Source organism: Alosa sapidissima, chromosome 10 (genome assembly GCF_018492685.1).
Source record: "Alosa sapidissima isolate fAloSap1 chromosome 10, fAloSap1.pri, whole genome shotgun sequence".
Taxonomy (NCBI): Eukaryota; Metazoa; Chordata; class Actinopteri; order Clupeiformes; family Clupeidae; genus Alosa; species Alosa sapidissima.
The window spans coordinates 5,767,757-5,782,444 of record NC_055966.1 but is presented as its reverse complement, the minus strand read 5'-3'; the positions used below and the strand labels follow the sequence as shown (position 1 = coordinate 5,782,444).

General features: G+C 52.9%; 1 protein-coding gene across 1 annotated transcript in view; it reads left to right on the top strand.

The window, feature by feature from the left end:
- The window catches only part of LOC121720886 (glutamate receptor ionotropic, NMDA 2D), a 41,178-nt gene extending 28,308 nt beyond the window's left edge, over positions 1 to 12,870 (top strand). The window contains exons 11-19 of the mRNA XM_042107358.1: positions 1,664 to 1,893; positions 3,202 to 3,362; positions 4,114 to 4,301; positions 8,733 to 8,974; positions 9,340 to 9,940; positions 10,037 to 11,138; positions 11,271 to 11,559; positions 11,665 to 12,597; positions 12,718 to 12,870. Of these exons, the coding sequence (XP_041963292.1) occupies positions 1,664 to 1,893; positions 3,202 to 3,362; positions 4,114 to 4,301; positions 8,733 to 8,974; positions 9,340 to 9,940; positions 10,037 to 11,138; positions 11,271 to 11,559; positions 11,665 to 12,597; positions 12,718 to 12,870 (3,899 nt within the window). The remainder of the gene's footprint in view (positions 1 to 1,663; positions 1,894 to 3,201; positions 3,363 to 4,113; positions 4,302 to 8,732; positions 8,975 to 9,339; positions 9,941 to 10,036; positions 11,139 to 11,270; positions 11,560 to 11,664; positions 12,598 to 12,717) is intronic.
- Positions 12,871 to 14,688: the final 1,818 nt, after the last annotated feature.

Below are 14,688 nucleotides of genomic sequence, written 5' to 3'. Positions count from 1 at the left end.
TCCTTGAAGTAGTATTTACAGCATATCAATGGCTGTGAGAGTTCAGTGAGAGATCTATTGGTAGAACTGAAAGTGGGAACCAATATTTTGTTCCTTTCCAATGATCAGAATGTTCTGTGAAAATGTTCATAATGGTGTTTTAATGTCCTTTTTCTCCTACAGTTTAAACTCTACTTATACATTATGACAAAATATATCACTATGATGAGCAGGATTATCACTGTTAAAGATTGTGTCATCTTCCTCCCTGCTTCCTTTTGCTAGTGTACAAGATCAGCTCAGATGAAGTGTTTCGGTTTGAGGTTTGAGCGGGGAAGGCCAGTCTGCAACCTCCAGACAAACACTTTTTCCTTGGCCTGTGCTACACTGTACACAATTTTGTGAAAATTGTACTGGTAGTTTTTGCGAGAATTGTTGAGAGACATACCGCACCGCAGTATGGTGCAGTAAATGGAAACTCCCAACTAAAACGTCTTTGACACCGATATTGTGGAATAAAACTGGGCAGGTCCTAATAAGCTTTGATTAGTATTGCTGTTAAAGGAACATGGCATTTTGGGATATTAGCTTATTTGCTGTCTTCCCCCAGAGTTAGATTACATTTATTTACATTTACACAGTTAGATGATACATACCCTTCTCATCTCTGTGTGTGTAGTAACTGTCAGTCTGACGCACCCACCATTAGCCTTAGTCAAATTTGTGATCAACAGTACATATTTTAACAGTAGTGATTATTCTATTGTTTTATTAACTGCATCATTGAGAATGTATTTATTTTATTTAAGCAGTAGGATGACTGTCTGTGTATGTGTGTGTGTGTGAATGAATCAGCTACTGTGTGTGTGTGTGTGTGTGTGTGTGTGTGTGTGTGTGTGTGTGTGTGTGTGTGTGTGTGTGCGTGTGTACACGTGCACATGTGTGTGTGCATTGCCTAATGCTTCGTCATTTAGTTTTAGATTGCCAATATATATAATAATATGAGGAAATTTGCTGAAGTTGACTATATTTTTGACCTGGTCTTGAATCTGTAATGTGTAAGTGGAACAGTGTGGCTGAGCACCAGGTTGGAAGGATAGTTCTTATCTTTGCTCAACTCTTGGTATTGCAAGGCTTTATAATCAAAGGAATGTGGATCACTGAATTCTAGGTGTACAGAATTTGATTGCCCTTTTTATTATAATCAGAATTGGACATTGGCCTAATTCTGCCCTGCATGTATTGTTTGCAGACTATCGATGGACTCATGTAGGGTCTCAGTTGGGTCTTTTTCCAATTTATCTAGTTCCTGATTTGCAAATGGGCCCTACATTTCAGTGTCATAAAGGGCAATTGGTTCTATCACTGATGCAAATATTTTCAGACAAATTCAGATTGGAATTTCAGAAGGTATTTGTCTTTTTATGGCAAGTAGAACCCTGCGTGCCTTGTCTCTTAGGTTATTCGCTGGTATGGCATGTTAAATGTTCCTTTATAATTAGATCTGAGGCCTGGGGAGGGAAGTATACACTAGAATCAGATTGACACAAAAGTCACTACCTTACTCTCAGTCTCTCACCCACTCCTATTAATTGATTAATTAATTAATTTGTTCATTCATTCATTCATTCACTCACTTGCTCATTTGTTCACTCACTAACACTTCCTTCTCTGTCTCCTGTAGAACCCGGCGGTTCTAAGTTCACAATAGGGAAGTCCATCTGGCTCCTTTGGGCTCTGGTATTTAACAACTCTGTGCCTGTGGAGAACCCCAAAGGCACCACCAGTAAGATCATGGTACTGGTCTGGGCCTTCTTTGCTGTTATCTTCCTGGCCAGCTACACTGCCAACCTGGCTGCCTTCATGATCCAAGAAGAGTACATTGACACAGTGTCTGGCCTTAGTGACAGGAAGGTAAGTGATAGAGGATGTGTGTGTGTGTGTGTGTGTGTGTGTGTGTGTGTGTGTGTGTGTGAGAGAGAGTGAGAGAGAGAGAGAGGAAGAGGAAAAAGATTCACAGTTGTACTGATAGATATGTAGCGCCGGCTAAAAAACACTTTTAAAGACAGTGTTGGCAAATCCCTGTGGACCTTTCCCCTGCATCTTATTTGAATAACAACATTATAATGACCCTAGAATGGGACCAATGTCACATTATTTGTTTGGGATAATTTTGTGGAATTGTCTGTTCTGTTGGAATTCAGTGGAGTAATGAATGAGTCATAAGCATGTAGGTGCTGAGATATGTTTTTGCAGCTCTCTGACTAAGTCCATTTTTTTTACCATACTAGCCTTGCACAGTCATTTCTCCAGAGAGACACCAGCAAGCTATTAACAATGTATTAACCTGTTGCTCTGACTGTATTACAATTCCAATTTAGCCTGGATAAATTTCCCCCTGGGATTGATCCCTTGCACTTCCACGCAAAGCAGGCGAGGCGCCTCGTGGACCACTTCCAACGATTGCGACGTCTCATTTCGGGGACAGTACATGCTACACATGTGCCACTCTCTCTCTCTCTCTCTCTCTGGGCGCGTGCATGCTTGATCTCATGGTGATTCTGTTGAATGCTCAGGTTTTATGGCGTCATGATGTTGGGGCCGAGGCTCAATTTTCAATTCATTTCAGTTTAGTAGGGAGCAGTGTTTGTGTTGGTGAGTAGGTGGCGGGTTGATTCATGACTAGTGGCATGCTATGGGGTCTGCGTTTGATGTTATGGTGATTGGATGTGGGGTGGGGTGGGGTGGTGAGGAGAACCTCTCGTGCTTGTGAATCAGTGTACTGGAAAAGATGATGGGAGGACTGTGGTTTCCCATGATCCTCCAGGCTTCCTGATTTAAAAAAAAACAGCTATTTAGGGTCTGTGGGACTTGGAGAACATGTCACAATCCCCTTTCCTGTGTAATCCCTGCATGCCTCTCTCTCTCTCTCTTACTATCTCTCTCTCTCTCACTATCTTTCTCTCTTACTCACTATCTTTCTCTCTCTCTGTCTCTGTGTTGCTAGCATTTGTCTTTTTTCATGCCCTCTTTCTATATTAATCAAGCTCTATTGGCACGCCAATTTACAATTGTGCTGCCAGTGTGAAGAGTGCAATCAATAGCAAAATAATGAAGAGGACCAGCAATAACAATAACTGCAATAATGGCTTCTCTCTCTTCCTGTCTTGTTTCTCCCTTCTCCATCACTCCCTCTGTTTCATCCCTTCCTCTCCATCTTAGTTTCAACACCCCACAGAGCAGTACCCCCCTCTGCAATTTGGTACGGTTCCCAACGGCAGCACGGAGAAGAACATCCGCAGTAATTACCCAGACATGCACCAGTACATGGTCAAATATAACCAGAAGGGCGTGGAGGAGGCCATCGTCAACCTCAAGACTGGGTGTGTGTCTCCGCTCAGCTCCACGCCTCTCCGCATCCGTGTGGCCTCACTCTCCATCACTCTCCTCTCACCTCCATTAGGTCTCCAGCTGCTTGACTGTCTCTCCCTCTCTCTATCACACTCTGCACTCTCTCTCTTTCGCTATGTGTGTGTGTGTGTGTGTGTGTGTGTTGGGACTGTTTAATCCTTGAGAGTTGACTCTTCCTAAGCCTCTGTCATCTCCCTCCTGCTATCTCTTCCCACGGCCCTGTTCACCGTCAGATTTAAAGTGCCACAACATGAGATGCTTTCACTTTCTGGTGCCCTCTCCCTAGCAACCCCCTTCTCTCTCTCTCTCTCGCCCCTCATTCCTCCTGTATCACATTCTCACTCCCTCTCTTGCCCTCACCACCCCACCCTTCACCCACCCACCCACACACATACACCCACCCACCCACACACATGCACGTGCCTAGCTTCCCTCGCATACCATTACACTTTTAATCCTCATCCCTATTTCCTCACCCTCACCATGCTGCTGTGTGTGTGTGTGTGTGTGTGTGTGAGAGAGAGTATGAGAGTGTGTGTGTGTGTGTGAGAGTATGAGTGTGTGTGTGTGTGTGTGGCTGGGTGGCTCCTTTGCTGTAAGTGTGCATGTGTGGCTCCATTTAAATCTAATTCTCCTCATGCACTCTGTTGTTTTGCATACCCCTCTGCTCCTCTTTGATCTGCGCTGACCGTCCCCTACTTAACCCCCCCCTTTCCCACGCAGGAAGCTGGACGCGTTCATCTACGATGCGGCTGTGCTCAACTACATGGCGAGGAAGGACGAGGGCTGCAAGGTGATGACCATCGGGTCGGGGAAGGTCTTCGCCACCACGGGCTATGGCATCGCCCTGAACAAGAACTCCCGCTGGAAACGGCCGCTGGACCTGGCCCTGCTGCAGCTGGTGGGAGACGGTGAGGGATCTGACAGGGGCTGGAGTGAAGGAGGGAAGGAGGGATGGAGGGAGGGAGGGAGGGAAGGAGGGATGGAGGGAGGGAAGGATGGAGGGTGGAGGGATGGGGCCAGCTTGCGGAGATCAGCAATGGAGAGAGAGAGACGGGGCCAAAGTCACGGAAAAAAGATGGAACGCTGAGTTTAACAAGACAGGAGCCTGAGGCTGAAATGTAAAATGATCCCGTCTCTCTCTCTTCCTCTGTCTCTCCCTCTCTCTTTCTTTCTTTCTTTCCATTTTAACTGCCATGTCTCACTCTCCATCTCTAAATGTTCTTGTTCCTGTCTTGGTTTCCCTCTCTCTCATTGTGTGTATTGACGTCTTGTTCTCTCTCGACTTGCCTCGCTTTCTCTTCTTCATTGTGAGGGCCGCACTGTGTCTCTGTCTGTGTCTGTGGCTCTCCTCTTGCTGATGGCTGAAAGAAAAGCTTGGCTTCAAGGTCGCTTTGTTCGACAGGATCGTCACACCATGTCGGCTGGTGCCGCCATAGTTATCGTAGATTAACTGGGAAAAGAGGGTGGGGGGGGGGGGGGGGGGGGGGGGGTGGAGATCCGAGGGTGAGAAAGGGTCAGTGTGAAAGAGAGTGAAAACGAGCTGCTGAAGTGTGAGTGCAAAGAAAGAAATGGAAAACAGGTGCTAATAAGTGTGTGTGAGGGGTGTGTGTGTGTGTGAGGGGTGTGTGTGTGTGTGTGTGTGAGGGGTGTGTGTGTGTGTGTGTGTGTGTGTGTGTGTGTGTGTGTGAGGGGTGTGTGTGTGTGTGTGTGTGAGGGGTGTGTGTGTGTGTGTGTGTGTGTGTGAGGGGTGTGTGTGTGTGTGTGTGTGTGTGTGTGTGTGTGTGTGTGTGTGAGGGGTGTGTGTGTGTGAGGGGTGTGTGTGTGAGGGGTGTGTGTGTGTGTGTGTGTGTGTGTGTGTGTGTGTGTGTGAGGGGTGTGTGTGTGTGAGGGGTGTGTGTGTGTGTGTGAGGGGTGTGTGTGTGAGGGGTGTGTGTGTGTGTGTGTGTGAGGGGTGTGTGTGTGTGTGTGAGGGGTGTGTGTGTGAGGGGTGTGTGTGTGTGAGGGGTGTGTGTGTGTGAGGGGTGTGTGTGTGTGAGATGGGGATGGGGGTGGCAGTGGTGCTTAGAGATGAGCATGGGAAGAACACAGAAGCCTCATTTGCCGGGTTGGCCTGTTTGTTTTCTTGGGGAAACAAATGGTGGTCACGTATGGACACACCCGGGCGAACCCAGCGTGGTAATTGCCAGCGTTTCCATGCTTGGCGCGGCCTGGTGTAGCCGTGTCCCTCCTGTCCCTCACGCTTAGAGCTGGACTCCACGAGTGGAGATGTGCCGCGTTGGAGCACAGCTGATTGGGTGCAGCTGTGCTCGACCGTCCGACAGCACCCGCTTTAATTGTCATTTGCACTGCTCGCCACACACACTCACACAAACACACACACACGCGCGCCCGTATGCAGAGTGTATTGTCTCGACTGGGCGCTCTGTTTGGGCGTGCGTTTAAAATCCTCTTTTGTCATGGCGAGTGAGACAAAGCCCCCCGCACAGCTGGCAGGTTCCTCTCGAGCCACTCAGCCAGTCGCCGCGCCAATTTGGTGCCAGGTCCGATTCACTAACACCCTCGTTAAACAACGCGGCACGGGACAGCGGCTTTACATGGAAAATGAACAGAAACGTTTGTGTTTATTCTGTCCTTGCGTTACCTTTAAATCCCCCCCGAATGCACTGGGCTTTTCTATTTAGCGGCTGATGCTAATGGCGCACTATTAGCTGGAGGGATTACAAACTAAGCATTAACTAGGAAGCGCGCTGTCTCCGGGCCGACATAGCCAGTCTGACCCTCTAGTGAACTGTCCACGTTGTGCTGCCAACAATATCGGATGCCAGCAGCTTTCCAAAAAAGAGCCTAAAGAGTGGCGACAGTATGAGAGGGCACGACACGCCAGGCTAAGAGAATAGTGCGGCTGAGGTGGACGCCGACTGAACCAAATGGACGAAATCCTTTTTGTCATTCTAATTGGCGGGACGAGGCAGCAGGCAGGGGGATTGAGGCTGGCGTGATGCTGCCACATCAGCAGGGCAGAGTGGTTTATGTGGCAGAGACGGGAAAGACTGCCAGCAAGATGCTGATTGAAAATTACAGGAGATTCATTATCACGGGAACGGCGCAGGATCAACACACAGATTGGAGGCGCGCTGGTTTACACATCAGCACACAGCTGCTTTCTCAACGACATAACTGCAATGGAGACATGGGAGGTGTATGCACCATATATGGGTAGACTATCTATTTGGGTAGACCGCATTATGGGTAGACAGCATCTATTTGGGTAGAACGCATTATAGGTAGACAGCATCTTTTTGGGTAGACCGCATTATGGGTAGACAGCATCTATTTGGTTTGAAATCGACCAAATGTACTGTGTTAGTGCAAAGCCTGGAAGAGGCTTCCTGATTGATGGAGACACTACAGGCAGCAGAGATTTTTTTGTTTTATCTCTGAGCATTTATGTCAGCCGGTAGTAAATGACATTTGCAGCGGAGTGTTTTGTTGCTATTGATGAACCGGTCGTTGAACTGGCTTTTTCTGTAAACTGACGATCTGTATACTCTCGTAATGGGATTCACTCATTTAATTCATCAAGGACAAGCCCTTGTAATGTATCTCATTCAGATGCTGTGTATACAAGGTCTGTGTAGTCATGAATTGTCATGTAAATGAGGCAGCAGCACATGTTTGACAAGGGTGGGCTTGTTTGCTGCTCTGTAGATGAAGAATAAGATGTTGAGATTCTCCAGGGTCCAGCAAACACATCTCCTACATGCACACACAGTCTTATTCACACAAAACACACACCACACGGATACACACACACACATGCACACACAATCCCCACATGCAAGCACACACGTACACACACCATCAAGAGGCTGACCACCTTCTTCCACAATTAAATGATAATGATCTCCCCTTCCTCTTGCCCTGTTTTAGTTTCTGCCTCTGCTCGGACAGTGTTTCTTATTCCATCGCTCCTCTTCACCTCCCAACTTTTATTTCCATTCACCCTCTCCAAGGTGGCTCTGGTGGATGTTTACACACAGTGCTCCTCTTTCTCTCTCACTGACACACAAGCACAAACACACAAACTCTCACACACTCAGACCAACAATCGTCTCTCTCTCTCTCACACACACACACACACACACACTCAAACATTCTAGAACAGTTTTACTACCTGTTCTTTCTCTCTCTTATCTCCTCTTTATCACTTTTTACTCTCTCTCTCTCCCTCTGTACGGTTATCGCTGCCACTCTCCTCTCGAGACCTCCCTCTCCTCTCCCCTCTGCACGCTGAAGAGGGGAGGCCCTGCTGTTTGTCATAATGAGACAATCTCAGCCTCTCTCTTCCATTTTAGCTTTTTTTATATTCCCCCTCTCCCTCCTTCCTCTCCTGTTCCCTCATTCCCTTCAGCACAATTCACCAACAGCGAGAATAGGGAGGGAGGGGGGGAAAGTGAATCTCGTTCCCTCCTGGTCCCTTGCTCCTCTCGTCTCCTCGGCGCCATTCCATCTCTCACAGATAGGATATGAGGAGATTGGAATGCAGAGACGGGTCTCCTCTTGCCTGCGGCCCTTGCGCCTCTCCTCGCCTTGCGCTGGTTTGGAGTCGCAGCTTGATCTTCCCTCTCCCAATCCTTCAAGGGGTTAGACAAACAGGCTTCCCTTCACCTTTACTGCTAATAAATGTTGCCCTTCGTGCCCTTGTATGATTAGCTGGTGTGATCCCCACCCCTGTGACTAATATCTTGTCACCTCGTCTAACCCACGGTGACAGATGCACTGTCCCTCCTTGGAGGCGTTTGACCCGCCAACCTTTAATATCTTAAGTACTCTGCGATGGCAAACAAACAGGGCACACTGAGGCGTTTTAATGAATAACCCCTTTAAGGGCACACCGAGGCGTTTTAATGAATAACCCCTTTAAGCCTTTATTGTCTTTTACTTCTCTCTGTCACCGGGTCTTAACCAACCGGCCATCTCTTGCCTGATCCCCCAGCTCGAAAACCACACTAGCCTTTACACTCCCCCTCTGCCCTTGCATGTGTGTGTGTGTGTGTGTGTCTGTGTGTGTGTGGACCATTTATCCTCGCTGCGATCCCTTACCTTGCCATTCTCCACTGCAGCCACAGCATCAGTGTTATTTTTGCAGCACCCAATAAAGCAGCCTGGCTCCATGATAACACCGTATCTCACACCTGTCCTCTGGCCAGTCTGTCATCTCTCCAGCTGCTCTCCAGCGCGGCCCTACCGTCTCCCCTCTAATCATGTACTTATATTTCTCCCCCTCTCTGTCCCCCTCTCTCTCTCCCTCTCTCTCCCCCTTTCTCCCTGTGGGCCAGATGAGATTGAGATGCTGGAGCGCCTCTGGCTCTCGGGCATCTGCCACAACGACAAGATCGAGGTGATGAGCTCCAAGCTGGACATCGACAACATGGCGGGCGTCTTCTACATGCTGCTGGTGGCCATGGGCCTGAGCCTGCTGGTGTTCGCCTGGGAGCACCTGGTCTACTGGAAGCTGCGCCACTGCATGAGCAACATGGGGCAATCTGGCAAGCTGGACTTCCTCCTGGCCTTCAGCAGGGTGAGAGAGAGAGAGAGAGAGAGAGAGGTGTCGGTGGAGGGGTGGAGGAGATGATGGAGGTTGGGGGGTGGGTGTATATGCGCATCACGGTATTGATTGCACAGAGAGAGCGCTGTGAAGCTACATGGAGAAAGGCGCTCAGGCGCGGGATGGCTGCTATACTATACGGAGCGAGACTTCTCGCATCCTAATCCCGGCAAATGAAATTTTAATCCTTTGCTAAGGAAATCTCTGCCAAGCCTGGAATCGATAGGGTGAGAATTATTTATTTGCTGCAGGAACAAAAATGCAGCTGAGCTAGTAGATCTTTATCTGTGTGTGTTGTAGCTGTGTTTTCACCCCCCCTCTGTGTCTCTGTGCTGCAGGGCATGTACAGCTGCTGCAGCTTCGTGGACGAGACGGTGCAGACCGTCTCCAAAGTCACAGTCCCCTCCCATCACCATGCCTCTGTGGTCCAGGCCCAGCCTCCGTCCCACATCATCCCGGCAGCGGTGGCCAACCCGGCCATCAGCCTGGCCCAGCAGCAGCAGCAGCAGGCCCCACCCCAGCAGCCACCACAGGGCCCCCCGCCGTCCTACAAGACCCCCCTGCCTGGCTCGCCTCCCACTGGGGTGCACGGCGTGCCGGGCTTGGGCCCCTCCAACCCTCCCCTCATGGGCGCCCCGCTGCCTTGCTCCACCTTCCTGCCGCGGCCTGACCGCAGGCTGGCCGTGGTGGACCGCTGGAGGCTGCCCAAAACAGCGACCGCTCCCGCGCCCCTGGGGGTGAGGGCAGGCATGACCGAGATGCCGCCTTACCCCCAGAAGGTGCCCGCAGCGTGGACCGGACCTCCAGGAGGTGGCGCGGGGGCAGCGGCAGCAGGGCTGGACGGATATAAGCGCTATTACGGACCCATTGACCCGGAGGGACTGGGGCCCTGTGTGGAACAGCAGACAGGCTCCCAGACCCCCAAAACAATCCCCAGGGGTCACCCCCAGCCACCACCGGCCACGGTGGCGTACTACCAGGAGAAGGGCATGGACCATGGGGTGGGGAAGAAGGTGGTGGTGGGTGTCGGCGGAGGGGGTCAGGGGAAGGGGGTGAAACCTTTGGGGACCCCCCGGCTGCCTAGCAAGAGCCAGACCCTCGGCCCGCTGGCCCCTAACCCTCCACTGCCGCACCCCTCTCCCCCTCTCCCCTCATCCTTCTGGAGGAAGCGGCGGCCCAAGAAGCCCAAAGAGCCGGGGGGCCCCCTGTACGAGAACATCCTGCCGCTGGGCCGTCGGGGCGGGAGCCGGGACGGGGCGCGGGAGCCGGGTGGCAGGCGGGGTCGCCCCTCACCCCCTCTCCCAATCCCCGTGCCTGTTCCACTGTCCCCTACGTACACCCCTCCGTCGCCCTCGCCCTCGCTCCCTTACACGTCCACCTCGTCCACCACCACCACCTCCAGCACGTCCTCCACGACCTCGGCCTCCTCCTCGCGCTCTACCTCCCCGTCGTCCACCTCCACCACGTCGTCGCTGAGCACCCGGGACCGCGACGTCGAAGACGAAGAGGAGGAGGATCTGGACGAGCTGACGGAGGAGTCCAGCCTGCTGCAGGGACACACGACGAAGAGGGACCGCGAGCGCTCCCTCCTGTCGCCTCGCTCGCTCACCCACGGGCCGCCGCCTCCGCCCATACCCCCGCGCAAGCCACGGCCGCCCAAGGGAGAGAGAGAGCGCGAGAGGGAGAGAGAGAGAGAGAGAGAGAGGGGCGGCAGCCAGCTGGCACAGCTGCAGGAGTGGTGGGCCGGCTGGGGCGAGAGAGAGAGGGACCGCAGCGGCGACACGTCCGACCGGAGGCGAGAGAAGAAGCGCAGGAAAGACCGCGAGAAAGAGAGGGAGAAGAAGAAGAAGAAGAAAAAGAACAAGAAGAGGAAAAAGCGGGAGGAGAGGGAGAGAGAGCGAGAGCGGGAGAGGAAACGCCGCAAGGTGAAGAAGAAGAAGAAGAAAGCCATGAAGACCAAGAGGAGGAAGAAATCCATCGCCAGCAAGCGCTCCGAGCCCGAGGAGGGCGACGCCGAGGCCGAGAGAGAGGGAGAGGGTGACGGAGACAGAGAGGGCGAGTACTCCTCCTTCTCCACGCAGTACCGCAGCACCTTCGGGGAGAAGAGTCGTGAACCGGCCTGGGAGGGAGAGAGGGAGCGAGGGGGGAGGAGAGAGGGAGGGGAGGAGGAGGGAGGCGAGCGAGGGGATGAAAGCGGAGGCCGGAGCCGAGAGAGGAGGAGAAGCAAGAGCTCACAGTCGCAGCCGCACTCCCGACCGCGCTCGTCCAGCAAGCGCTACGCCAACCTCAACAAGCTGCCCTCCTCCGTCAAGTTCTGGGTGAGCGGCGGGAGCGGTGGAGGAGCGTCCACTGCGGACCCGGCCGCCCCGTCGCCCCCGTCCTCCCTCCACACGCTCTTCCCCTCGGCCAAGCGCCGGCGGAGCAGCGGCGTGGAGCGCGAGTCCGAGGGCCGGGCGGGCGAGCGACGGCCGCTGCTGATGCACTACGAGCGGGGCCGGCCGCACACCAGAGAGGGCCTCTCCTTCCACGAGTGGGACTCGGAGGAGGAGGAAGAGGAGGTGGAGGAGGAGGACGATGAGGAAGAGGAGGAGGAGCACAGGGAGAGGGCCAGGCGGAGAGTGGAGGGGAGGCTGCGGGGTACGGGGAGAGGCGCGGTGTCCGAGTCCGAGAGGGACAGAGTGAGGGCCGAGGAGAGCTACTCTGACGAGGGTTCGTCTGGGGAGTTTGGCCGCTTCGAGAGGTACTGGGAGGGCAGTGGAGCAGCGGCCGCTAGTGGCATCGGGGGAGGGGGCTGGTTCTTCGGGACGTACCCGGCCAGGGAGAAAGGCGGAAGCGTCAACAGTCGGGACGACTCCATCCTGGGCCGGTCAGAAGGGTGGGGGGTGAGCGGGGACTTCTGGGGGTCAGGCGCAGGGGTCGGGTGGGGGGCTGGCGGGGGCAGCGGGGGTCTGGGTGCTCAGTGGCCCCCACCCCCGGCGGCTCTCCCGCCCCCCAGGCGCTACTGGTCGGTGGACAAGCTGCCCATGAAGGGTGACAAGAGGGCCCGCGGGAGGGGCAAGGCCCGCGTTAGGGACCGGGAGCTGGACGACGGCGCCTGTGCCCAGTGCGGGCCGCACCCGCACGGCCGCTTGCGCTCCAAGCGCGGCAGCGCCCCCTCGCACAGCCAGGAGGAGCTGCTGCCCCACTGCCACAGCTTCAGCGGGGGCACGCGCCCCAAGCCCTTACCCCCCACCCCGGACGCCCCCAAATCCAGCAGCCAGTCCAACCTTAGCACACAGCAGGCCCAGCTGGGCGGCGACCTGGCCTCGCAGCCCCAGCCCTCGCCGCCCCAGCCTCTGCTCTCCCCCAGCGGCAGCGCCTCCCTGCCCATGTCCATCCCGCCGCCCCCGTCGTCCGCCTCCGTCTCCCCGCCGGCGGTGCTCTCTCCCGGGCCGGGCGGCTCGGGGGCCCAGGCCTCGGCCAGCGCCAAGCTCCAGTACCAGAGACTGCGCTCGGTGCCCCAGCCCCGGCGCTTCTACTCGCCGCACCTCCCTCTCAAAGCCAAGAGCCTGTGCTCGCGCCGCGGCTCCGCACACTTCTCCAGCCTGGAGAGCGAGGTATGACAGGGGGGGAGCGAGCGAGAGGGGGCCGCTGCTCCGGGACGGCTGCGCGTGTGCGTGCGCTCGGTGGTCCGCCGCTGCTGGAGCGTCACGCACATCCACACCACGCGCCTGGAGGACGAGCGCTACCACAGCGACGGGGCCGGGGCGGCCGGCTCCTCGTCGGCCTCCGTGGCCTGGGACAGCTCCGCCGTCCTGCACGTCCGGTCGGAACTGAGCATCACGATGTCATCCTCCGTCCTCCTCTCCTCCAGCGAGAACAGTGGCTAGCCGGGGTTCCGGAGCCCGTGAGTAGTGATGTCATGTTTACACACACACACACACAACACTCACACACACACACAAACAAACAAATACACAAAACACACTCACGCACGAGCACCCTCATACGCAAACAAGCCAAACATCTGTGATCACTGACATGCGACGCTGGGCACACCTCCTGACAGACAGTGAAGACAGACTGGTGGGTGTGCCATCTGCAGTGGTCAGCTCACGGTCCACCTGTGCTCTGAACTAAAGAGGGCTGTCATTACGCAACATCACTGACCTCTGATCCTTGGCTGGTCTAGAGAATGGCATCCTCTACATGACATCTACCACTTTCAATAGAGAGCCACCCAACACCGTATGTTTTCCAATTTTCGAACAAGCCAGTGACCTCACTTCCTGTTTGCAACCATTCACCCCTATCCCCCAAAGGCCACAACGGAAAGCGATGTCCTCTCGAACAATGACCTTTGACTGCACAACGCCAACAGCTAACGGGCTCTTTTTCTGTAGACTCGTGTAGATTTCATAAGGAGACATTTCACTCACCTCAACGGAGCTTCTCACACCCCCCCCCCCCCCCCAAACTGGAAAAAGGATGCCTCCATGTCACAGTGACATCAAACACAGACATCACTGCATTCTAAAGAGACAGGCATTGAAAGAAAAAAAACCAATAAGAACAACAAAAAAAGAAATCATGTAGCAGTTTTTTTCAGTGTTCATTTGGTTTCTTACTCCTGTTCTCCCCAGCTCCTTGTTTTTGTATTCTATCTATCTATATATTGCATTCACTGTGTCAGTATTTTAACAGCGGGGCAAATTGACTGTGACTGATGTTAGATGGGGGGAGCGTTCAACACGGGTGCCAGTTTTTTTCTTTTGTTTTTACTCAAGCTTTTAAACCATTATGCCAGTTTCCCATCATTTACTTCTACATCTGGGGCCGCAGTATTTCATGTGCAAGCAATACATCATTACCTATTACTAAATGGGCAATTGGCTGCAATATTTCTAATTTGCACTAGATGGCTGCATAATATTAAAATAGGTTAAAACCCATCAGAATGGTTGAATCTCTCTTAAAGCCTAATTGTCATTACATTGCCTTGAGGGAGACATCGTTACTTTCAGATATAAAGACGTATAGTGTTTTCTGGCCCCATTTTGGGTGTATATGATTTTTTATGAACAGTGTTGATCTATTATTTGGCAGACACTCTCTCCTATGCAACGGAGACGCATTTTATGAAGCACAAAAGGTCCTGGCAGTTCTCAAGGCAGGCATCATTATGCTATCATTTAGTGCAACAAGGACACCACTCCACTCCTCTACTCATAAAACCCTTATGGACGTGCAGTGCATACTAGCATGTTTACATGCCCTGACACACACACACATGCACTCAAACACACACACACACACACACACACACACACACACACACACACACACACACACATACACACACATACACACACAAACACACACACACCCCTTTACAGTATCCAAACACAGACACATGCAGATTAGGGCTGTGATCATTTCTTTGCATTGGTAAGATGCCATTTCAAAAGCCGACATGCTAGTGGTTACCTTTTCTTGTTCAAACTAATGGGGTTTCTAGTACATATTTTTGTAGAGGGCACCATAGTAGTTGCACCACCATATGCAGTAAAAACGTCAGCGAATTAAAACTGATAAACTTCTGTATGTCATTCCACACAGCCTGCTGAACGTCAGTCACAGCCAACTCCCCCCTTTTCGTAGTTGAATGTAGCTTTGACATGATGTAGCAAAAAGTAGAACTACTTTTA